Raw genomic sequence first — 26,594 nt, forward strand, 5'->3', positions numbered from 1 at the left:
CTTGACCAGAAGGAGAGCCTGGAGCCCAGAAGAGTGGTCCTAGAGGGCAACGGGGAGCAATTTGGACATCGGACTCTCAGAGTGCAGCGCTGGGCAGGGCACAGAGAGAGAGAGAGATGCCTGCCCCGCCTTGGTTTTAACGCTCTAGTGTAGCCGATTTTAACTAATTAATGTCTTTATATTTTAACAAAGAAACCCATGCTTTTTGTTTTCACGGGACCCAATACATGGACACTGTAACTGCTGGTGATGACTGCTAAAGAGGGGAGGGGGCAGGAAATTTAGGGCCCACTGAGCCCTGGGCCTTGCCTCACCTTCATTCCTAAATTCCTTCACTTGTTCATTCAGTAGTTATATAGGTAGCCCCCACTGAGATATTTCCTGCACTCTGTTCTTGGTTCTGAGGACTCATTAGGGCCAGGACAATCCAGGAAGCCAATGGTCAGGTGAGAATCTACAGCAGACAGCCTGAACTCAGTGCACTGGGCTGCTAACCAGCAACCCTGTCCAGCCCTTCAGGAGACACAGGCACCCCAGGAAGCACCCTGCTAAGAAGGCTGAGAGGTTCCCAGCAGGAGGCAGCATCTGCAGGGGCTCCAGTGGCAGGACTAGCTCTCCTTGTGGACCGCAGGAAGCAAGCGGGGAGGGGCTTCCAACGTGAGCAAAGAATGATGGAAACGGCACTAGCCAGATGTCTGCAGGGAAGGCACTTGCCACCAAGTCCATCAACCCATGCTGGGTGCCTGGCCACACATGGTAGGAGAGGACATATTATTACAAGTTGTCCTCTGACCGCCACAGGTTCACAGTGATATGTACACACACTCACTCAATCAATCAATCAATCGTCACTTTAGAAGCGCTTAAATTTCATCCTAGTCCCAAACCCACGTCAGGCCACAGATTCGAAAGAACCTTTGGTTGCTGAGGGACTGGTCTCCGAGGAAACGCCACCAAGGCATCATGTCACCCTTCCCATGCCTTTCCCAGCATCATGTCATGGTGGCTGGTTACCAGCAAGGCCAAAATGAGGTATTTTTCCCTCTGAAATAATATCCGAAGTATCTGAGAGTTCTGTGGCTGATGTGAAGGAGCCCTGCTCACATTCCATGCGGCCCTGTGGCTAAGTCCCGCTTACCTTCCAGGCAGTTTCCTGATCCTTCCCCACACGGTGGTGGTCTAAGAGTCAAAGTAGGAAATCCACACCAACATGATACGACCAACTGTATAAGAAATTTCAGGAGCCGGGCGATGGTGGCACACGCCTTTAATCCCAGCACTCGGGAGGCAGAGGCAGGCGGATCTCTGTGAGTTCGAGACCAGCCTGGTCTACAGAGCTAGTTCCAGGACAGGCTCCAAAGCCACAGAGAAACCCTGTCTCGAAAAACCAAAAAAAAAAAAAAAAAAAAAGAAAGAAAAAAAAAGAAAAAGAAAAAAAGAAATTTCACTCACACGGAGCTGCTTTTTCTCTCATTTTGTTTTCTAGAGAGACCTTGCAGTAAGCACTAACAGGGGCTCTGAGCTAATGCCATGGTTACATGAGTGTATGGGGGGAACAACACACGTATACGCATGTGTGTGGAGACCAGAAGACAATCTCGAGTGTCGTTCCCCCAGCACTGTTCCTGTCCCCCACCCCACCCCAACTTGTCACACCGGCTAGAATGAGCCTTTTAGGGATCCACTCACCCCTCCTTCCTCAGTGCTGTATTACAAGCGTGTGCCACCACGCTGTCTTATTTTAATGTAGAGTCTGAAGATTGAGTTTAGGTCTTCATCCTTACAAGACAAACACCTTACTGAATAAGCTAAGGCTCCCGGTCCTCCTATGGCTACATCTCTCTCATCAGTGGGTGAGATCTCATGACAATGACACACCCATAAGTAGACAGATGGGGATGTCACCAACAGCATGATGGGAGGTCCTGTGTGTCCAGCGCAGGAGGGAAAATGCCCCCTCCCTCCGTGGTAAGAGGGTTCAACACAGCCCCACCTATCCCAGGCAGATCCGTGGAGTAAGGTACCCCTGTTATTGCTGGGCTCACTGAAGCCTTCTGTGTGTTAGTGTGCTAACCTACTTCATTGGGTGATCCATCTTCAGCCCTCTTTCCCACATCTTGGTCTTCAGATAGTCATTGATCGTTGAGCCTTCTGGAACCCACCCATGGCCCTGTGCGTGTTTCTGTTCTCACAGCTCTTTATTCAGACAAGGCAACATCAGATATACCATTCGGTCTCCATTCTGCTCATAGGAAGGGGTTTTCTAACTACTGTCACCGGGGTTGGTGCTAGGTAGGACTGCAACGCTGTAGCCTCCACTTTGGGTTGGTGCCATCTTGTCATGCAGAAGCGCCTGTAAACATGGCCTGAGATGCTTCTCCTATCGTGAGACAGTCTCAGGCTACTGTGGATGTGGACTAAGGAATCAAGGCCACGAAGCAGGTGACAGTCTGGAAGGGACGTGGACCACCTGCCGGTCAGCTTGTCCAATGTCTTACATGCCACATGGGCTTTGACAACACACACCACTGTATATACCCAGCCTCGTGGTTGGATAGATCAGATAATACCCAGTTCACTTAATTCTCAGAGAGAGAACAGAAGTTGTCTACTGGAAAATAACATCTGTAGAGTAAAAAAAGACCATTTTTACTCTACAACCCTTTAGATCTACACCATGATTTTCCTGTTGGTTCCTGCCAGACACCGTATCTAGCCCCATTTGCTAAAGCCACCCCAGTGTCCTTGGCTTTGTTGAGCTATAAGTTCCAAATCAGAGCACCTAGAAGTACAGGCTGGGGGACTCCAGAGTCACCAGCTCTCTGCTACCCACTCAGAACTGGGATGCTGACTTGGAGGCTCCACCTGCAAAGCCAGCTGATCATACATGCACTTAAGGTTCCCTTTGAATCTGGGAAATCCAAGCTGCCCCATGGAGAGGTCAACAAAGAATGAACCCCGTAACCAGCACCTACTGCCAACCTCAACGAAACATCTTGGAAGGGGCTTTCCCAGTCTCAGCTGAGTTTAGCCCCTGTGAGGCAGAAACAAGGTGTCCCTGCCAACCCCTGCTCAGATTTCAGATTCCTGAGCAAAATAAATGGTGGCCGTTGTTTGAAGCCACGTACATTTGGGTGTGGTTTGTTATGCAGCAATTGGTACCCGGAACATACAGAAACAAGTGGGATTGAGTCCAAAGATCAGAGAAGACTGGGGAGGCTTTTGCCAGTGACCCCTGTTGACAGGGATACAGGACTGGGTAAGGAAAGTTCTGATGGTCACAAGAGAGATGGTGCAAGGGTTGTGGGGAGTGAGGGATGTTGTGGATATTTGGCTCACAGCGTGCTGGCCTCAGGTCTGCTCACTCCAGCCAGAATCTGGGCTGGGAAGGACAGAGCTTTACACGACCCTTGTGACTTGTCTCTATCACACACACGATGGAACTCATTCCTGCACTTCATGTGCTGTAATAACATTTCTTTTCACTCTGAAGGTGCTGCCGCTCGAGCTCGGGGCCTTATACATGCTGGACAAGCACTCCATCACTGAGACATGTCCTCAGACCTCAGGGCCTTAAACATGCTGGACAAGCACTCCATCACTGAGACATGTCCTTAGACCTCAGGGCCTTATACATGCTGGACAAGCACTCCATCACTGAGACATGTCCTTAGACCTCAGGGCCTTATACATGCTGGACAAGCACTCCATCACTGAGACATGTCCTCAGACCTCAGGGCCTTAAACATGCTGGACAAGCACTCCATCACTGAGACATGTCCTTAGACCTCAGGGCCTTATACATGCTGGACAAGCACTCCATCACTGAGACATGTCCTTAGACCTCAGGGCCTTAAACATGCTGGACAAGCACTCCATCACTGAGCGATGCTCTCAGACCTTTTTTAAAATTTTTGAAATGGGATCTATGTAGCCCAGATTGGCGTCAGATTAAAAACTCTTCCTGCCTCAGCCAACCTCTCAAGTGGCTGAGACCACAGGCATTTGCCACCACACCCCATTGTGATTTTTTTTCAAAGGCAGAATAAAGAGAGAAAATGGATATAATTCTTTGGTGATTGTGGTGAATAGGGGCCTCGCTGGAGATGTGTGGAGAAGCCTAATGAGACACGTGTGTGTAGGTAGAAGACTGCATACTGCATTTGCGTGCTGACAGGAATGGCTCAGCCCACCACATGAGGATTACTCTCAAGGTAAGGTATAAAAGGGTTTGTAAACTGGCCATGGTGGTAAAGTCTAGAATCTTAGCACTGAGAAGGCTGAGGTAGAAAGTTCACAGGTTCAAGGCCAGTCTGACCTACATAGCAAGTCCAAGGCTAGCCTGGGCTACACAAGTCTCAAAACTACTGAATGAGGGAAGAAAAACTTCAACCATCCCTAAGATTCAGACTTTAGAAATGAACCATCACACTTTGAGGGTCTAGGGAGAGAGTGCTCCTCAGCTGCAGAACCCGAAGCCTTCTGTGAACTCATGTTCCTTTCTGGAATAGTCTCTATTCTTGGACTTCCCTGTCTTCTCCGTCTTCCCCAACCAGGGACAGCTATGCTGCTCTATCCTAACATTTCCCTTGCGTTTGGCCTTGTGTGGCAAAAACAATGTAGATGGCGACCTCGGTTGTTTGTTTTTTTTTTGAGGGGGGGGGTGTTTTCTTTTGGAGAAGAGTTCAAAACAGGAGTTCTCTGTGTAGTCCTGACCATCCTGGAACTCTCTGTAGAACAGGCTGGCCTTGAACTCACAGAGATCTGCCTGCCTCTGCCTCCCAAGTGATGATTAAAGGCGTGCGCCACCACCCGGCATAACCTCAGTTTTGAAGTATCTGGAGACGGTTGACTATAGAATCCATAACTTTTTGCATTTCAAGGAATGCTGAGCTTAGTCTCCAAGAAACCACAAAGACAGGCAGGCAATGCAGCTTGTGCTGGAGTGAGGCCCTGGGTTCCATCTCCAGCACAGTCAGACTTTCAAAGGAACATTTATCCTAACCTCAGCTACAAAAGCCCCGTCCCCAAGCCTAACCCCACTTAGCCTGCCCCCCTTAGCAAGACCTGGTTCAATGGCTCAACTGCCTCTGATGAATTTCATTTGCTTAAGGGGATCCAGGCTTTGTGTGTGTGTGAATATAGTATGTGTAGTGTATATGTGTGTATACATGTTCACATGTGTAAAAGCACATGCATGTGGACAGTCCATGTGCATGCGTGTCAAAGCTTGAGAGTAACATGGGGGGGGGGGTCTTCCGCTACTACTCTACTATACACATTAAGGCAGGGAGCATCTCTACCGAGCCTACTAAGCCTGTCACTTAGGGTAGTCTAGCTAACCAGCTTGTTCCAGGGACTCTGACTCCTGAGCACTGGGATTACAGGTGAACTTCCATCTACATCTGTCTCTTACATGGGTTCTGACTGATCCAAGCCCCAGCCCTGCTGTTTGCTCAGCAAAAAAATTGTACCCACTGAGCCATCTCTCCAGTCTCCAGAAACCCTTTTTTTTTTTTTTTTTTTTTTAGCAGAAAGCAAATTTAGTCAGGAACTTGCTTCAGACTTCCTAGAAAAACCAGTGCCTCCCAAGCCAGGTCCCAGTAGACGTGGGAAGTCCTCATCTGGTTTCCAGCAGTGCCAATTAAATGGCATTGTTAAATGAATGTGTTCCTACCCACCCTAACACCCGGCTTCTCCAGCACTACCTCCACCCAGACTGCTCCCTGGAACCACCCAGACGTGCTTCAAGCAAGACAGCCAAGCTTGAAGCAGAGCCTGAGCTCCAGGAACCAGGGTCAAAACTTGGTCTTCACACTGTCTAAGTCAGAGCATATGCATGACTGTGTCATGGCGCTAACCTGAGTAGAACCTGCAGCTGTTCATTTCAGCATTCATCCCCCACAATGGGCTCTCCTCCCCCTGGCTTATTCAGACATGGTGAAAAGGCGTCACATCACTCATTTCTTTGATGGTTTTCATAAAAACATAGGGTAGGGCTGGAGAGATGACCCATCATCAGTGAAGAGGACACACCACTCTTACAGAGGACCAGAGTTCGGTTCCCAGTACCCACACAAAATGCTTACAAATGCCTGAAACTGCAGTTCCAGAGGATTCAACATCCTATTCTGGCCTCTGGGGATACCTATACATAACCTTTCCACACACACGTACACACACCATACACAATTATAAGTAAAAGTATTTTTTAAAAGCTCCCAAAATGACATGTGTCAGAGTTTGGCATGGCAAATACCAGGAATGATCCTGTATGTTTGTGTGTGCATTTGCTTACTTAATGCATTAGAGGTTGAAACTAGGGCCTTATGTACCCCAGGCAAATGCTCTAGAGGCCCAGTCTTTATTCTTTCTGAGACAGGGTCTCACTCAGGTGCCTACGCTGGCCATGAACTTGAGATCCTCTAACGTCAGCCCCTTGAGTAGCTTCAAGTAGTGCCTTGCTCAAGTGAAAGAATTTCCTAAGTAACAGTCTTCTCCCTAGCATCTTAGTTGGCCACAGTACTTGACCCTTGTCTAATCAGGTTTTAAACCATAGATTAAATTTTAAAAATAGGCAAGATAGTTTATAAAACCCGTGTGAGCGACTGTCAGAGTCATGTTTCCTAAGAAAGTCGGAGAGCCGATCCACCTGGTAGGTCAGCAGTCTCTAGCCTGCCCAGTGCCCTCATTGCTGACACCCTTGGCTAGCTGACTCTGACCTCGGCTTGGTCAGTCTCCACACACCTCCTCACACGCGAGGCCCAAAGTGGCTCGACTCTGCTGAGTATGTGTGGCCCAACTTAAACCACGCCGCTTCTCTTCCCTCCTCACTCTTGCTCTCTGGCTGAGCCTACTGTATTCTGGAGACTAGAATGGGTGCCATACACACATTATTTCTATTTCCCTAACCCCAAAGACAAGCTTTTTTTTTTTCCAGTTTACAGTTTCAAAACTGGAAATCCTCCAGTTCGAGTGTAGTGTGCCCGAGTCCCAGTGGGACCACATCAGTCACTGCACAAGGAAAGAAACCCACAAGCATCTGTGTCCCAGTGCTTGTGACAGGCATCCTGGGAGCATCTCTACACTTCAAAAGCACAAAGACTGGTTGCTATGGAGTCACGTAAGAACAGAATTAACCTCTCTAACAGAGGCTTCTAACTGCAAACAGCTAAACAGAGAAGCTAGCCCCAAATTTGTATTAACAAAATGCACAAGAAAGTTATAAAAATATTTTATTGATGTTACAGAAAAAAATTATATATACTGAAACATTATTAAAAGTACATATGTTAAAATACGCTAAAACCAAATAACTTATATAATGGTAAAATCCAAAGTAGCAGGAAACCATAAAATGATTCTGTTTGTCCTCTCCCTAAAAAGCTGGGACAAATATGAGCTATCCAGTGACTACTAAAGGTGACAACATAATTCTTTCATACTTGTGTCCAGTCACCTTATACAAGGACAGCTAGCCCTGAGGGTCTGTAAAACTGTGGGCACTGTGATCCTGTAAAGGGCCGCCACTGTCTCCAAAATCTGACAGAGTCACACTCCTGAGTTCTGCGTCACACAAACTGCTAGCAAATCACTTGAGAACACCCAAGAGAAAGTCATTTATTCTGATTTCAACAGCAGATTCAGAAAGTCACAATGTCCCCACAGAAACCACTCTTCAGAGACACCCGTGTACACTAGGCTTCTCCTTCATGTCAGGGGCACAAGCTGGAGGCTTTGCTCCCTTCGAATGGTCATGTTCTTAAGTCTGGAAGAAAACAGCATTTATGTATCACGTGAAACATCTTAAGCTCATGAATTTCCACTTAAAAACAAAGCCTATGTGACTGGAGCGATGGTGTCGTGGTTAAAAGCACTGGCTGCTCTTGCAGATGACTGAAATTCAATTCCCAGCACCCACATGAAAGCTCCAACCCCAAGGGATCCCGTGCCTTCTTGTGGCCTCTGTGGGTTCCAGACACACACGCGATGCACATACACACATACAAGCAAACACTCATACACAAATATTTAAAAAAAGAAAAAAAGGGCAATAATTTTCATGCCTGCCAGCACCACACAGTTCTCACCACCAACCATACACCCAGAAACATGGAAATCAGAAGCACCCAAACACCTGGAAACGCAACCAAACATCCAGAGCCCAAAATCTCAGCCACTGTGTTGTGTGGTTTTCTGGTTTTGTTTGTTTGTTTCTATTGGGGCGGGGGAAAATCGAGGTTAGCCAAAGCTGTGGGAATAGGATGATACATGGACCCTGAACCTCTTAAAGTGACGTGTTTACTGGGAGAAGGGGCCCATGAATCTCAGCAGTCTCTAGACAGTGCAATGTTGGAGGACAATGCCTGTGTCAACATGATGGTGGCGAGCAACTCCTGTCCAACTAGCAACAGCAGGATCAAGTGCACCTCTTTCTTCTGATCACACTCCCCCATGAGGGCTGCAGGGTAAACCCACTCGTCAGCTGGGAGACCCGGTCCTCAGTACCACCATCACTCAGCTGATGACCCCCACTTCCTGAGCCCCATTTCTCTGTCTGCAAACCATCCTGTTGAGCTGATTTTCTCCAAATTCAGATGTGAGTGGAAAGAAAGGAGGGACTGTCTTTTTCACCCTGATCCCAGCATGACCATTCTCAGTGCTGCACACTTATTCAACACATATTTATCAATCCTCCCAACCAGGGCAGGGGTGGGGTGCTCACAGGGACACATAAATTCTCTAAATAGTATAAAAAGAACACAATTTTTAAAAGATTTATTTTTACTTTATGTATATGAATGTTTTGCCTGTGAGTATGTATATGCACCACATGTGTGTCTGTTGTCTGTGGAGGCCAAGGTGTTAGATCTCCTGGACTTAGAGATGGTTGTCAGCCCAGTGTGGACACTAGGAATTGAACCCAGGTCCTCTGGAAGAGCAACCACTGATCTTAATCAGTGAAGCACCTCTCCAGCCTCTGAAAGGAATTGTTTTAAAAAAGGGCTAGTGCACCCGTCTGTCCAAATGGGGTAAATGGACGTCACTCCCATCCATCCAGCAGTCATCCACACCGTATAAAACAGCCTCACGTGAACTTATCCGCAGTAAGATGTGCACGCTGCTTTGTGAGTTCTGTGGAAGGCGGTGCCGTCTCTGAAAAATGGGGACTTAGAACGACACCCTGTGAAGCACGCCTCTGTCCTTGCGGCTGTGCTCAGTGGTGATGTGCTCTGGTGCAGACACAGCAGCAAGTGATTCCTAGGCAGTCTGTCAGAACACTCAGGAAGTGACTGCAGGCGTTCTCACTGTTCACTGCTACAAACAGCACTCTAGGGATCTTACCTTGAGCTTATCCGAGAAGCGAGATGAACATCACAAGCCCCATAAACTGAGTGAACAGCAGCACAGGAGTGAAGAAAGACCATACATTCCACAAAGCCAGGTTGAAGCTGGAAGAAACCAAAAGCAAACCGCTGACAGGAGCAAATAAGATGACACAACTCTGTTCTGTTCCATTCTAGAGTCTGGATTCAAGGAGCTGAGAGTGTCTATCCTTGAAGTCTCTTTAGACACAGCACCACGACCACAACAATGCCACCACTGCTTCAAATAGTACCCGGACCTGGGATCGCAAGAGCCTCTGAAGGGGTGTGGCTCAAGAGATGTTAAGTCTCTTGGTTACTGTAGCAGAGCATTTAACTATGCAAAAATGTGCTGCATTTGTTTAACGATGTAAAGATGTGTTGCAATTGTTTAATTATGTAAAGAGCTTTGCTGTTTTACCTTGCCTGCCTAAGGTAGCTGACTGAGCTAATAAAAAGCTAAATGGCCTTATCCCATGCTTTTTCAGACCCAGGCCAGCTGGCCTTGGTGGGTTCCCGATAGAACATCCCCATTGTCTCAGTGTGTGGGTGCACCGTGGTCCTGAGTTCCTTGCTCGTGCTCTCTCTCCTTCTGCTCCTGATTTGGACCTTGAGATTTCAGTATTGCTGAACATAGCGGACAATGAGGACTACTGAGAACTCAAGAACAATGGCAATGGGTTTTTGATCCTACTGCAGTACTGGCTTTGGGGGAGCCTAGGTAGTTTGGATGCTCACCTTACTAGACCTGGATGGAGGTGGGTGGTCCTTGGACTTCCCACAGGTCAGGGAACCCTGATTGCTCTTTGAGCTGATGAGGGAGGGGGACTTGATAGGGGAGAAGGGGAGGGAAATGGGAGGTGGTGGCGGGGAGGAGGCAGAAATCCTTAATAAATAAATAAATTTAAAAAAAAAGAAATAAAATCCAAAGTCTTTGTAAAAAAAAAAAAAGCTAAATGGCCAATAGTGAGGGAGAAGGTATAGGCAGGATGTGCGGGAGAGGAAGCGGAGGAGGAACTTAGGCTCAGGGAGAAAGAAAAGGAGACAACAAGGAGAATGTCAGGAGCCAGCCGGCCAGAAAGGGAGGAAACAGTAAAGTAGGGCCTATAGAATGAGAGGAAGGTAAAAAAGCCCCGAGGCGAAATGCAGACGAATAGAAACAGTTCAGTTAAAAGAGCTGGTGGGACAAGCCTCAGCTAAGGATGAACAGCCATGATTAATAATAAGTCTCCACGTCTTTCTTTTTTTGGGGGGGGTGGCGGGGATTTGAGACAAGGTTTCTTTGTATGTCTCTGTCTGTCCTGGAACTCACTTTGTAGTCCTGGCTGTCCTGGAACTCACAGAAATCCACCTGCCTCTTCCCTGAGTGCTGGGATTAAAGGAGTGCACCACCACCACCCAGCTCCATGTCTTTATTTGGGAGGCTGGTTGGCAACCCCAAGAAAAACTGAAACTATAAAAGGCCCCAATGTGGACCCCCAGTCCACAAAGGGCCTGAGAAAGCTCAAGAAACAAATGGCTACGCCTCCTTTAAGAGGCGCTGCTGTGCAGCAGAGCCCTGAGCAGCGGACACACTAAGAAACAGCAAGCTAAGTAAAATCGCCTGACACAGTGCGAGTACCAACTTCCTAGAGCTGGGGCAGTTAAATGTAGCTCTCGGGCAAAAGCAGCTTCCAGTTAAACAAAGCTCTCTGCCAGGCCTGAGGTGTTAAGGCTCTCACAGACACAAGGAAGGAGTGGAGACAACTGCCAGAGCCGCACAGAAGACGGCCTAGCTGCTGCTTAACAGTTTGAGGTTTGGCTCACATGGTCAGAGAATGCTAGAGGTGCACAGTGGGAAAAAAAAAAAAAAAACAACTTTTAAACAGGTTACAGTGTACATAGGTGTTTAAGAAAGAAAAGAAAAGAAAAGAAGTTTAGAGAGTCATGGGAGAAAAAACAATAAAAATAATTAAGTAAAGTCTTTAAAGAAAGAGTAAAGTGTTAAGCCATGTAAAGATAGCTTAATACACAGGGCATCTGGATCCTGTAAGGTGCTTTATTGACTTTGAATTTTTGAATCCTAATGAGCAAACAAACTGTTGAGAGACATGGACTGCAAAAGGAATTGCTGAATTAAACTAGTCTAGATACTTTAAGGATATCTTAACTTTAAAATGGAATTCATAAAATGTATTGCATTGGAGAGAGGTTATTCTTTTGCTTCCACAGGAATTGAAAGGTTGTGGATGCCATCAAAATTAATAGAGGCCAGATTTGATTAGGTGAGACCTCCTGAAAATCTTGTCTACAGACATAAAGAAATAAACCTAGAAACAGACAAGTGACGTGGGAACGGCTCTTAGAGTGGATGAGACGTGATAAATCTTGTATTATTTACATGTCATCCTTTCACATGGCATGGGTATAGGTTTGGTCATACAATACAAAGAAACTTATAAAGCTGATAGATGCCTTTTACCTGCTCAAACATAAAACAAAAAATCATCTTTGGCTAGCTGTATACAACACATAGTCCGTACTTGTATTAATGCAGATATGACTGTTACCTTTGAAAGTTTGTGTGTTTTCAGAGCAAGGTGACCAGACACCAATGAAAATGAGTGGCCCGGGGGATCCAGCCTTTCAGATTGCCTCTGTTACAGTTTCTTTTGAGTTCTGCTTTCACAACAACTTCCAGCCTCACAGACTACTCTAGCCAGGACTTGAGATAAGCCTTGCACTTTCCCATTACACAGAGACTGGAAAACAAATGTTACTGCTAGTTTTCTTAGGACTTGACCATTATCTCAATCCTCAGGGTCCTCTGGGGATGCCATCACCCCCAGACAACAAGAAGCAGTCTAGAGAACACACCCACATTCCCATGAGGAGGGGTAGGTGATCTTTGGTCATTCAGTGGTTTAGGGATGTTTGTCATCATTTAGTGGGGATATAGGAATACAGGATTAAAATAAAAACAACTATTCATCTCAAATATTTTATATTGGTATGGATTTTTGTATATTGACACAAATTTAAGGTTATTTTTGTTATACCATATATGTGTTTCTACTGTTGTTTAAGGTATTGTACCTCTACAGCTTATTTAAAAATGTGTTACAAAGTTCTAGTCCTTGAAAGCTATTATTACAAACTATTTAGGATAATTTGAAAATGTAGATTAGTAGTTTGTCATCCATAACTATCAAGCTGTCGTCATGTTAGGTATTTTTTCAAAGTTAAACAGATAAATTTTAGATAGATAGGTGATATTCAAACATTTCAGAGACCTACAGAATATGGCATTTAAGATGTTTAATAACCTAATGTTTTTCATGACAATGAGACACATTAGCTCCTGGCAGCACCAATCTTCTTAATAAAAGGATGATGAGTGTCAAATAATCTCCATATGGAGCTCACTTTCAGTGTGGCAAAGCTAGCCATCTGGGCAAGAAACTGCTCTTGCCTCAACTGTTGAGAGTATACTGTACAAATAGACAAGCAGGACACAAAGGAAAAAGACTGCTAAACTTTGCCAAGACAAGGTGAGATGGTTCTTCAAAATTCCTGCTTAATCCAAGGGGCTGTCAGATATTCTATAATGGGAAATCTCCTTTAGCCAATAACCTTTAAGAAGCTGAACCAGGTTGGGGCATGACCCTAAAGGGTCACCAGCCCGCCCACCTCTCGCTCTCTTGTTCCTGCACTACACACATTGAGGTTGGACCCTCGTTTCTGTTCTGTGAGTCTTCCCATTTGCAATAAAGAATAATATTGGAATCTTTTGGAGTTATCTTGGGATTATTTGATTTGCGTTTCCCCCCATTTTTTCACATTCAGCTACAACTATAGGCCTGTAGGCTGAAGATGGATGCTCCAATGTTGCAAAGGAACCTTAAGTGATTGTCCAGACAGCCAGCTATTTCTGTCATTTCCATAGTTTGTCAAGTTCCTGTTTACTCAGGTAATAGAATGTCCCTCTCAGATCTCTAATGGAGTTGAAGACAAGACAGTTATAGTTTCCCCTGTTACCAAATTCAGAAAAGAAACTTACATTAAGAGACATAAAGTCTTAAGGTTGAGAAATACAAAAGCTTAAATTGTTTATCTAAGAAAATGTTTTGAGATCTAAAAAGATAATGTGGGTTTGACAATAGAAGTTAAGATAGAAAGTAAATTGCATATACAACTTTGGGCTTAATTAAGCAAGATAGGATAGGTAATAGAGTATTTTCTCTGAATTTGCCAAAGCAAATGAACTGGATATTGTAAATGTAATTCTTCCTTGATAATTGTTCTTATTGTGTATACTCTTACTATGTTAAACCTAAAACCTTTCTTTTTATTTAGACAGAAAGGGGGGATATGCTACAGAATATTTGTTTACCTATGCAAAGATGTGTTGCATTTAATTATATAAAGATGTGTTGTTGTTTTACCTTGCCTGCCTAAGGAACATGAGGGGTCTAAGAAAAAGTTAAACAGCTAGTAGCGAGGGAGGAGGTATGGGCAGGACTTATGGGCAGAGAGCGTAAGTATCTTTATTTGGGAAGCTGGCTGAAAATCCAAAGAAAATTCCAACTACAAGTTAACATGTGGGATGAACCACAAACTCAAAATGGCGGCAGCCTACTTTACCATCTCAGGCATCATCATGAAAAAGAAATGGCGTACACGATGCTATGAAATCTTTACTGCACAAAAAAAAAAAAAAACAGTATTCTTGTCAACAAATGAAATAAAACACTTTCTAAAAGCAAGCGTTTCAATGACTGAACTGATACGAGCAGACGCTACCAGGGAAACCCATAAAAAATTAAATAAGCTCTTCCATTAGCTATGGGTTTTAATATAAAATCCTGGATAGATATGGAAGTCAAGTAACCACAAGCCATTGGTCTAAAACCAATCTGACATCTCTTGGGATGCTCCCACTACAGGAGACAAAGTAAACAACCTCCCTGGCTCACCCTCACCACGGAAGGGGCAATACTGACCTCACAGTGGCGAGCAGCACAACTACAGCCAAGACTGGGTCAAAGAAAGGGCATTTATGCAGAATACACATATACCTTTACGACCTTTACAAACTGAGTCAAAGAAAGGGCATTTATACAGAATATACATATACCTTTACGACCTTTACAAACTGACTCAAAGAAAGGGCATTTATACAGAATATACATATACCTTTACGACCTTTACAAACCGGGTCAAAGAAAGGGCATTTATGCAGAATACACATATACCTTTACGACCTTTACAAAAAAGCAATCTACAGATTCAACACAATGCCCACCAAAATCCCAGCAAAATTCTTCAAAGACCTCGAAAGAATGGTACTCAACTTCATTTAGAAAAGCAAAAAACCCAGGATAGCCAAAAAAATCCTGGGCAATAAAAGAACTTCTGGAGGCATCACAATCCCTGTCTTCAAACTCTTCTACAGAGCTACAGTACTGAAAACAGCCTGGTATTGGCATAAGAACAGACAGGAGGACCAGTGGAACCGAATAGAAGACCCGGATATCAATCCACACATCTTCCAACACCTAATATTTGATAAAGAAGCAAAAAATATCAAATGGAAACAAGAAAGCATATTTAACAAGTGGTGCTGGCATAACTGGATATCAACATGTAGAAAAATGAAAATAGACCCATATCTATCACCATGCACAAAACTTAAGTCCAAATAGATCAAAGACCTCAACACACTGAACCTTATAGAAGAGAAAGTGGGAAGTACACTTGAATGCATTGGCACAGGGAATCACTTCCTAAATAGAATGCCAGCAGCACAGACACTGAGAGAAACAATTAATAAATGGGATCCCCTGAAACTGAAAAGCTTCTGTAAAGCAAATGACACGATCAACAAGACAAAACGACAGCCTACAGAATGGGAAAAGATCTTCACTAACCCCACATCAGACAGAGGTCTGATCTCCAAAATATACAAAGAACTCAAGAAACTGGACACCAAAAGATCACATAATCCAATTTAAAAAAATGGAGCACAGACCTACAAAGAGAACTCTCAACAGAGGAATCTAAAATGGCTGAAAGACACTTAAGGAAATGTTCAACATCCTTAGTCATCAGAGAAATGCAAATCAAAACAACTCTGAGATTCCATCTTACACCTGTAAGAATGGCCAAGATCAAAAACACTGATGACAACTTATGCTGGAGAGGTTGTGGAAAAAAGGGAAAATTTCTGCATTGCTGGTGGGAATGCAAGCTGGTACAACCCCTTTGGATGTCAGTGTGGCAATTTCTCAGAAAATTAGGAAACAACCTTCCTCAAGACCCAATAATACCATTTTGGGGTATATATCCAAAGGATGCTCAATCGTGCCAGAAGGACATGTGCTCAACTATGCTCATAGCAGCTTTGTTTATCACAGCCAGAACCTGGAAACAACCTAAATGCCCCTCAATCGAAGAATGGATAAGGAAAATGTGGTACATTTACACAATGAAGTACTACACAGCAGAAAAAATAACGACAGCTTGAATTTTGCAGGAAAATGGATGGAACTAGAAAACATTATTTTGAGTGAGGTAATCCAGACACAGAAAGACAATTATCACATGTACTCACTCATAGGTGGTTTTTAAACATAAAGCAAAGAAAGCCAGCCTACAAACCACAATCCCAGAGAATTTAGACAACAATATGGACACTAAGAGAGACTCACATAGATATAATCTACATGGGAAGTAGAAAGTATAAAAAGACAAGATCTCCTGAGTAAATTGGGAGCATGGGGACCTTGAGGGAGGATTGAAAAGGGGAGGGGGGAGAGGGAGGGAGGGGAGCAGAGAAAAATGTAGAGCCCAATAAATATCATGGGAAAAAAATTTAAAAATAAAAAAAAAGACTTTTACAAAAAATCAGAATTTATTTTACATAAAGAAAAGTCGAAGAGCTGAAGCTTGGCTTCTCTAATTGAGAGATATTTTTCTGTAATTTACAGGTTTTTCTTCAGTGAACAAGTATTACTTTTTTTCCCTAGCCTCTCTTCTTCACTGAGCACCTGTGAACTTACAAAGGTGGATTCACTTGGCACCGTGTGAGCATAAAACTAGCTGTGTGTGCAAGAGGAAATGGGTTGAGCAGCTCTGGCGTGTGCACACTGTGAAAGACATGTAACCTTGAAAAGGCTACTTCTACTGCGGAACGACAGGCTACACTATGCCACTAGACACACAGGGAAAAGAGGATGGGTGTCCTTCAAACCAGGGGATCAATAGTGCCAAGATCTTGCAGAGATACAAAATCTCCAAATGTTCCACTGCCTTGTTTAGAGTACCATATCTGCAGATGACGTTCACCTTCCCCGCACCCTTATGTCATAGCCCTAGGATCCTGAGAGCACCACATGCTGTGAGCTGCTACACGTGTTTCTATGCTGGTTAGAGAACAGAGAGAAGACTGCACGTGCTCAACAGACGGCCTTCACTTTGGGGACAGTGGCTGGTGGAATCCATGGATATGGAACCCACAGATAAAGACAGAGACAGCTCAATCACTTGGGAAGAGTGTGAGGCTAGTGAAGCTGGAGGTGTGTACACCTGGTTGATGCACACACGTAAGTGCAATGGAGAGCAAGAGTGTTCTTAATGACATCCTTCAAAACAACACAAACTACAAGCTGCCTGGCTGTGTGACTGCACTAGGATTCAGTTACACGGAGGGATGACAGACAGCAGTGAACAACTGCTGGAGAAAACAGGTGACCAGCACCCACTTCATATATGCAGTTAAATGTCAAAGAATGGTGACTGCACAAATCGACTTTTCTAAAGTTCAAAACACAGACAAATAAAACAGTGCTTATTGGATGCAAAAGTCATGGTCACAAAGACGGGCAGCATTTGCATGTGGCAGGAAGGTTGAGGTGACACTGGCTCCATTCCTCCCTGACCTAAGTGAGATCTGTAGCCGGGTTAAAATCATGATTATTCATTCAGCTGCACTTGGTTTCCCTTTCGTGTGTCTTATCCATCACAACGAAAGACCCTTAATAAAGAAAACACAGAGTATGTTCAGAGGTCACATCTGTGTCTAAAGTAACTAAGGCAGATTAAGAGAAAGAAATTAAGAGAGGAGAACCCAAAGAACAGAGTACCTGGGAACCCCTCTTCCCTGGGATACCCTGTTGCTTAATTTAGGTTCTGGGTTACATTCACCATTACCTGACCACAAAACAATTGGTTTTTACTCACATTCAACTTTTCAACATCCACTCACCAAATTCCTGCTGCAATGAAAGTTGCGGTTGTGATGGGCACCAGCGTCGGGTACTTGACATCATATTCTTCAATCCCGCGATACCATTCCAGATAGACTATGCAGTAAAATGCGACTGACAGGCTCACAAACAACAGGGTTCCGCCAAAGAGAAACCAGCTGTGGAGACAAAGGAACAGAAAGTGCTGACAGCACTGGAGGAAGCAGCCGAGACCTCCACGGCCGTGGTCTTAGGATGTGTGGTCGTTCCTTTGCCTCTAAGAGCACTGTATTGAGGTCAGGCCTACGGTTTCAACTTTCTCTCATTCCCAAAGCCCTTCCCCAATGTTTGATATCTACAGTCTCAGCCACAGAAGGGCATGTGGTCCCAAGCCCCCTACTTACCACTGTGGGTGATCCAAAAAACCATCTGTGTGGAATCCTTTTTAATGGTCACTTGTAGGAAAGTCTAATGAAAGGGCACAAACGTAAAGCTCTGAAAAGCCCATCTTCCCAGCACAGGCTTATCGGCAGCACTCCCAGGCGCCCTGACATCCTGCATACGCATCTATCTACCCGGCAGCACCATGCAGCCGGTAATGAGCATGCTGCAGCAGAAAATGAGCTTTTGGAATCAGAAATGCCTCCGCCTCCATGCCACACCCACCCTGGGCTTGTCCCGAGTTCTAATTAAGGAAGAAGCGGCTGCCGAAGTGGAAGATTTCTGGTCCTCTCCTCTCTCCCAGAAGGCTCGAAACCAGCTGAGATGTCACTGACAAGAGTTGAGGAAAGAATATGGCTTTGGAGAGTGGTAACAAAGCCTTGGTTGACACTAAATCCCACAGACCAACAGACTTATTCCTAGATTCCAGACCACAATGAAAACCTCTACCCTGTTAGTGTTGCCTCCGCAAAATGAAAGCAAGGAAAACCAGAAGAGTCAGCCTCTTTCAGGAAGAAGACGCCTAAGACAGTGGTGCTGGATTCCAGTTCTTCATCTGCAACTCACTCAGACAATCACAAGCCCATCAGGGAATGGTGAACACGACGGAAAGATGGGAAGGGAGCTTGGTATTTAAAAAAACACCTCCTCATAGAAGAGTAAGTGACCTCTTCCCCAGGACTTAAATGAACTCCTTCATGCCTCACAGCCTTGAGAGCTTGTTCCTTCTGCCTGTTTGGTTTCTCCCACAAGCAGTCTATGACCCGAAGCCTTCCTTGAGGACTGTATTCCCAGATTCAGCAAGACCGAATTCCAGTCTCCATCTTTTATGGCCCTACTGTTAAGTCCAGTCACCGCTCTTGGCACTAAACATAGCCCTCATGCGCCAGTTGTGACATAGCCACCATCACCCTCTTTTCTGATATCTGATGGCCTCCAAACTGTTCGCACACAATCCACAACTTCTGCTCTATGGTCGAGACCTGGGTGAAGAACAGGGCTCCCAGTCCTGGGTATGAAGGGCTATTTGACACCAGGACTCAGGCACAATCTCACGACTCCTCCCATTGACCTTCAAGGCAACTCTGAGTCACAGCCTCTAATCACCCCCTTAACTACTCTGAAACACACCTTTCTCAGGCCACAGCTCTTACTCCTCCTCTAGTCCTCAGGCCTTTTTTGTCCAGCCTTCTGAAGGCACAAGGGACAATTTTAAATCGCATACATTCAAGGTACAATGAGATGGTCTTCTGTATGCAACATCATAAAACGACTGCTAAAAGCAGCTACTTGACACATCTAGCCCATCACATAGCTAACATGATATATACAGAGGTTGCAGGAAGGGGGACATATGAGAGGGCCATGTGAGACAGGAAGAAGACACTTAAGATCTGACATATACTGCATCCCCAGAACTTACCAGAAATGAAAGGTTGCACCCTTTCCCTACGTCTTCATCTTTTCTGTATCAACTGCAGCTGCTCCAACATCACATCTGACAGAAACTAACAATTAACTGGATTTTGATGTGTGTTTCTGTGTGTGTGTGTGTGTGTTGTATATAGGCTGTGTGTCTGTTGGAAGCACTTACCGTTCCAAGTATGTCAACATAATTTGTGTGTTTGCATGTATGTGTGTGTGTAGGCCAGAGGTCAACACTGGGTGTCTCACCAGACTTGGAGTTCACTGATTCCGCCAGACTGAGTGGCCAACAAGTCCAGAGATTCCCACTCCACCTACCCAGAACTAGGATTGCAGGCAGACACCACCAAACTGACTTTTTAAAAAAAAAAAAAATGTATATTCTGGGGATCAAACTCAGGCTGACATGCTTGTCAAGCACTTCCAACTCAGCCATCTTGTCATCTTTTAACTATTCTGAGAATCAGCTGACAAACTATAAGATACCTAACATGAAGCAACAAGGGTTTTTTTTTGTTGTTGTCTTTTTTCTTTCTTTGGTTATTAGAGACAGGGTCTCACTATGTGGCTTTGGCTGTCCAGGAACTCACTCTGTAGACCAGGTTGACCTTGAACTCAGAGATTTGCCTGCCTTTGCCTCCCAAGTACTGGGATTAAAGGCATGCACCACTATGCCTGGCGAAACAAGGTTCTCTTACCTATTAGTATGAAAATTTTCTTTTAAGGTTTTAAAGAAGTCAACATAATAGGTCACAACGATGGATGCCAAAATCCAGAATCCAGAATGAATGTTAAGTCTTGGAAGAGGTTTCTCCTTTTTCCCAGCAGCTTTGGAGGTTTCTGCAAAACACGGGAGATTTTGAGCTTTGAACTTAACTGGGTTTTAAAACCATATAAAGCCATCTCCTAGAACTTTCCAGTACCTAGAGTCCCTCCCACTCTAGTGCCAGCTCCTTTGGCAAGACAGTCAAGATAAGTTTGTATGGGGGGGCAGAGATGTAGCCCAGTGATAGAATACACATGCTTAGCATGCATGAGGTCCTGAGTTCTATGCCGAGAACCAAACAAGCAAACAACAAAAACTGCAGATTTACATTTGCTGAAATAGTTAATGAGAGCTCACTATAAAAATACACTCAATATGATTAATTATCCCTTCTAAATGATCTTGGAATCACATTTACACCTTCATAATCTTTGGGATACAGCAATGCTACCCAGAAGTATGGGAATTTATTTCACATTTCCTCTAGAAAAGAAAAATATCAAATGTATGGGGATGAGAAGGTTCAGGGGGCACAAATATGAGAATCTGAGTTCATCCCCAGCACCCACATAAAACTAAACATGGCAGTGGACGTCAGAGACAGGCGGATCCTAGGGCCGAGGGAGACCTGATCTCAAAAAAAAAAAAAAATGTGGAGACTGACAGAAGATACACAGTGTCAACCCCTGCCTCCAAAAGTGCATGTACCAATGAGTGTGAGTGCGCGCGCGCGCGCACACACACACACACACACACAGGAAATGCCAAATACAATAACAGTTATAGCAAACTATTTTACACAGACATCAGCTTTTGAGGCAGCTCAAACACGGAATGGCATGCCAGAGCTCTGGTCTCAGACAAAGCATGGCCTACACCGTGATAGGCCAGTCATCTCTCTCTGCCAACAAAAATGAGGGGATCCTAGCACGCCCTCTCTGTATGGTCATAAGCAGGCCACTGGTCTCCAAGTGAGGTTCAGCTTTGGATTCTGAGAGCACTACGCATTCTGACAGAGTTAGTACTGACCCCCGTTGAAGATACTCTCAAAATGCTTATATTGTCGTGTCTTGACACAATGTTGCCAGTATTTTGAAAAGCTAATAAATGAACAAAGGTTTTACAACATCCAGATCAAATATCTCTAAAATGAATTGTCTCTCGTCCCTACAGTTCTCCAGCCTATAGGCAACTAACATTATCAGTTCCTATGGAATTCATCCTTATTTTGTGCACCTACAAGCAACAATACATCTGAGTTGCAGTTTGTACTTAAATGATGGCATGCCATACATTGTTCTGCGTTTCCCTCCGAAAACCGCTCACAGGGATGTATAAAAGCCTACCTGGTCTATAAGAGCTAGCTCCAGGACAGGCTCCAAAGCTACAGAGAAAACCTGTCTCGAAGAAAAAAAAAATGCCTGGTGGCACAGGCCTTTAATCCCAGCACTGGGGGTGGGGAGAGGGGCGGAGACAGGAGGATCTCAGTGAGTTCGAGGCCAGCCTGGTCTACAAAGCGAGTTCCAGGACTGCCAGAGCTGTCTCAGGAGACGGGGAGTCTATCTGATATACCAGGCAGAGATACATCTAATCTAAATGTATTTAGCTACATTTCGGCTAGGCATTTCCATCCGTGCCGTGTTACAGGCAAAGTTGAAATGAAGCACTGCACACGTCTTTGTATAGGTTCGGGGATTAATTCTTCAGATTAAGAAACTACGGTTGGTTTTACTTTCAAAGGATGTAGCCAAACCCCTGTTAAAACGGCTCGCCACAGAAGGCGGAAGCGCAGCTCAGGGGAGGACGCGAGGGTTCCAAGACCTGTCGGGCCCTGGACACTGCCTCGCAGTCCTACATGGTGAACCCTGGACCAGAGCCCGTGGAGCCTCACCTGACGGTCTGGCGTTGCCCTCTGAGTCCAGCCCCGCTTCGGAAGGAAACAGGTAACGCCGCCGGAGCTCCTGCCGAGCCCACCGGGCGTCCATCTCGGCGCCTGCCAGTGCGACGGAAGTGACATCACGCAGCACTTCCGGTATCAGCTCCTAGGGCAGACTCGGAGTCCTGATTGGAACTGTATTCCTTTGCGATTTTAGTTTTCCCAAAAGAATCCGCGCTTTTGCGGTTTTAGTTGGCCTAGAATTTTAAAATGATCCCTGGTCTTGCAGTGAGTCCCGGGGGTTATTCCGATCTATGGAAGCTCTGGACTACCAAAATTACCCGTGCTTCTAGCTGCGCGGCCCAAGAACATCTAGTTTCCAGCATCTAAACGCAGAAAAATAACCTTCTGTCCAAGCCTGGACTTCCAAACCCTCGTCTCCTGGCTATTCCTGCTCTGTAGTATTTGCCCTGCCCGTCTACAATGGCTTGTAGGCAGTTCCAGGAAGAGCAGGGAGAAGTGACTGAGGTTAAAATGAATTTGTCCCCCAGCTGACCAGAAAGCAGGATGGTGACTGGGTTCCATGCAGTATTCTGAACCCCAACGATAAGATTTTTGTTTTTTCTGACAAATACCTTTAAGGTTGTTTTACAGAAGCAGAGAGTTTCACAAACTTCCTTGGGCAGTATGCACTCAGAGTCAGAGTCCCAAGTTCCACTTTTATAACCTGGATATAAAAAGCATGCAGGCGGACTGTGACTCTGCAGGGTGCTCCCCACCCGGACAAGTGATGACACCTTTGTCTCCAGAGTCCACATCCCCCATATAAATAAACTTCAGTTTGCTCTGGTTTCTGGGAGTCAGTTTTGGAAGCAATTCCCCGTGTTCCCATTTGGTGCAAATAAGTTTTGCTGCCATAACTACTTGGTGTTCTGTTCCTTTTGACACCCACCAAGAGGTGGACCCATTGAGTCTGGTGACGCTGACAAACTGGATGACCATGGGCAAGAAAGGAACCTCTCTGAGACTGTTTGCTTTTCTGTCTCATAGACATTACACCCACTTCTCTATCTGACTTGCTGGGTTTAAGAGAAGCCCACTGGTTTGTGGCTCCTGTGAGCCCTCTTCTCCCTGCTGATGAAGAACAGCCCTGTCCAGACTGTGGGAACCAGACTGCCTTTCCAGCCAATTGCCCCTTCTACCACCCAGTGCCCGTGATCTGCATTTCACTGGATCACGACTTCTTCCTCTATCAATAATCCTATTGTTTATTCTCCTACTTCTTCCCTAGTGAGTCATCAGCTGAGAAATTTTGTGCTTAACCATTCAAGCGTTGATTGCACCTGCTGTTTACTGAGAACTGTCACGCATGAGGCCGGGCTATGGAGACAGTAAGAACTGACCTCGCACTTGAGGTGCCCCTGGTTGAAAAGTGACCCGAGACATAGAAGACAGAAAAGGACTATTAGAAATGTCCAGAAGTGTTTCAGACATCCACCCATTGTTTTCTGACCAGCTACTAGCAGTAAACCGTGAGGAAAGCAGTAGAAATGTACAGAGACGATGTCAATGCGGTGCCCAACAGAAATGCTGTGTGGGGTGAGGGGTGCGTGGAAGACAGGCGCTGTGTTCTGCCAGGGTGTGTGCGGAAGCCAGAGAAGTGGGCCGACTACAGCGCCACATCCCAGAAGAGAAATCCGAATTAGCCAGTGAGTAGTCTTTAATAGTGTCTATATGTTATGGGGAGTGGTGAGGACATCGTCGAGAAAAGAGTTGAGTTCCTCTGAGTCTTTTTCTTGTTGTTACTTTAACTTTCCTGCACCCTTTGAGGCAGAGAGCAACAGCGGAGCAGATCGTATGGCCGTCCTCAACAATGAGTCCCCTTTCCTTGTTTTCTTTTCTCTCCGGGATCCCAAGGAACTAGACTCAGCTCCTCTTTGCTTTCCCTTCCTTTCTCTTGTACAAGGTTGTTAGAAGACTTGTTAACAGAAAAGTCAGTTTGTCCCATCAACTACAGACTTCTGTTTGTCTCCTGGAAGAAGGGTCACTGCTGGGCCTCCCCCGAAACTGAATATTCCCCAGAGAACCGCAGTCATTCTGGAGTTCCCATAGGTGGTATATTTGGGTCAGGTCAAGTTTCCCCTCTGGTGTTTCCAGAGGCTTTGTATTGAGATGTGAAATCCTTCCAGGATTCCCCCCACACACAGGTATTTCTAAGAGCACTGCTTTTACACCATCTCGATGGTACTTAAAAGCTGATTGGAACCAGTCCAATAGGTAATGGCATCGTCGTCGCCGGGGCCCATCTCCCAACTTCTTCAGTGTGCTCACTGTGACACCGTAATTATAGATATGTGATATAGGCTGCAGCCAACAAAGGAATTTTCATTTTCAACGTTGATTACCTGTGGGAGAAAATGAATTTAACTGTGACCCAGTTTGCCCCGTTAGCCATCTAGTTAAGTCCACATGTTTATAGACTGTTGAATCCTGCTCCATCTGTGTGGTCACGGGATTTCAATGTGCCATGTACCAGTCTATTCATCCATGAAGCTGTATACACTCAAATGGAGATGACTCCATTCTCATAGCGTTACTCCACGCCTGTTGTGGCCCTATGCATCCAAACGGTGACGCCATTCTGTACACCTGGATCTGACTTGCCAGCCTGCAACATCTGACACTTGCCTTTATGCATGCTCTGTGTGTGTGTGTGTGTGTGTGTGTGTGTGTGTGTGTGTGTGTGTGTGTGTTGATGGTTGAATTCTCGGTTGTACATTTGCCAGGGAAGTGTTCTAACCGCTTATTCCCAGCCCTCATCCACTTGCTCATTTCTTCATGGGTTTCCCGGTCTCTGCACTCTAGATCCTCTCCGTTCATTTCATCCTTCCAAGAGTTATGAAGCTCCATTGTCATTCTTCACCTAACCAATTCTTCTCGGTGAGGCTGGAGTGCAAGTAGTCATGTCTTCTTTGTCTGGGAAATATTGAGTATCTGGGACTCCACCACCTAATCACAGACAACTCCTCCACCTTTCCCCCTTTCTGCCATGGTCCTACTCAGTGTTCAGGAAGCTTTCCCTGTCTCAGAGGAGCCTGACCCAGACCAGGCCTTTCTGTCCTTGGAATTGATGCTGAGCCATTGAGAAGGTCTTCTCTGTTACGTTGGTCGCCTGTGAGGTCACTGTGGACCTCAGGAGACTGTGGAGATGGCTTAGTGCTTAAGGGTACTTGCTGTTCTTCCCAGAGCCCTGAGTTCCATTCCCAGCACCCACACCAGGAAGCTCACTGCCAACCACTGTAGCTCTAACTCCAAGGTATCTGATGCCTCTGATTTCCAAAGGCACCAGCACACAAGAGAATACCATTCATCCTCCCCCACCCCACACATGCAAATAAAAGCAAATCTCTCTCAATGTGAACTCTGGAACCTGCGGCCTCACTGGCCATCATTACCGGCTGTGGTAGTTTGAATAAGAACAGCCCCATTGAGTTATATATTTGAATGCTTAGTCACCAGGGAGTGGCGCTATTTGAGAAGGATTAGACAGATTAGGAGATGTGGCCATCCTTATGAGCCTTATTGAGCAATGGCTCAGAGTTTACACATTTTTTTCCTTAAATTCCCTACCACACATGTTGATTTATTTGAGTTTTGTTGTTGTTGTTTTGTTTTTTTGAGACAGGGTTTCTCTGTAGTTTTGGCGCCTGTCCTGGAACTCACTCTGTAGACCAGGCTGGCCTCGAACAGAGATTCGCCTGTCTCTGACTCCTAAATGCTGGGATTAAAAGCATGTGTCACCCCCCAGCTCACATGTTAATTTTATGAATGCATGTTTATGCATGTGTTTGTGTGCTGGTGGATACACATTCATGTGCAGGTGCACATGGAAGCCAGAGGAAAACCTCATGTATCATCCTTCAAAACCCTGGGCACTTCTTTGAGACAGGGTCTGCCTTTGGCCTGGACCTCGCCAAGTGAGCAAGGCTAGCTGGCCCATGGATCCCAGAGATCACATGGTCTCCATTTCCCCGGTGCTGGGATTACAGCCTTGTACCACTATCCCGGGCATTTTCCCATGGGTTCTGGTGATCAAACGCAGGTCCTCACATTTGGAAGGCAAGCACCCTACCGTCTGAGTCAGCTCCCACCAAATGCTATTTTGAATGGTGTTGTGGATTTGGACTCCTTAGCCCAGACACTGGGTCCCTGGGTGCTGAGACTGCTGGGGGGTTGTACAGCCTTGCTGATGAGAGGCGTGACTAATGGGTGTGAATCACTGGGAGGCAGAACCTTTGAGGATTGTGGCCCTGCCCTGCTTTAGGTCTGGTCTCATTCCCTGCTTCCATCTGCTGTCCTAATGTAAGGAAGCCTGCTACATAGTCTCCCTGCTGGGACCTTCACCATGCCTTCCCTGCCAGGATGGACTGCAGCCACCAGCCACAGATATCTTCCCTAAGTTTCTATCAGCCATTCCGTCTCAGCAAGGAGAAGAT

The 26,594-nt window shown here is 45.5% G+C and overlaps 1 protein-coding gene across 2 annotated transcripts in view; it reads right to left on the reverse strand.

Moving 5' to 3' along the window:
* Tmem128 (transmembrane protein 128) overlaps positions 1-22,256 on the reverse strand; it is a 286,921-nt gene extending 264,665 nt beyond the window's left edge. The window contains exons 1-5 of one of the 2 annotated variants that reach the window (XM_075943701.1): positions 22,114-22,256; positions 20,155-20,296; positions 17,611-17,769; positions 9,346-9,452; positions 7,219-7,768 (exon numbers count right to left, since the gene is read on the reverse strand). In XM_075943701.1, coding sequence (XP_075799816.1) covers positions 9,353-9,452; positions 17,611-17,769; positions 20,155-20,296; positions 22,114-22,207 — 495 coding nt within the window. In that variant the 5' untranslated portion in view covers positions 22,208-22,256 and the 3' untranslated portion in view covers positions 7,219-7,768; positions 9,346-9,352. Of the gene's footprint in view, positions 1-7,218; positions 7,769-9,345; positions 9,453-17,610; positions 17,770-20,154; positions 20,297-22,113 lie in introns of those variants that run through there. The other variant, XM_075943702.1, reaches the window with a different exon arrangement.
* Positions 22,257-26,594: the final 4,338 nt, after the last annotated feature.

Source organism: Microtus pennsylvanicus, chromosome 12, assembly GCF_037038515.1.
Source record: "Microtus pennsylvanicus isolate mMicPen1 chromosome 12, mMicPen1.hap1, whole genome shotgun sequence".
Taxonomy (NCBI): Eukaryota; Metazoa; Chordata; class Mammalia; order Rodentia; family Cricetidae; genus Microtus; species Microtus pennsylvanicus.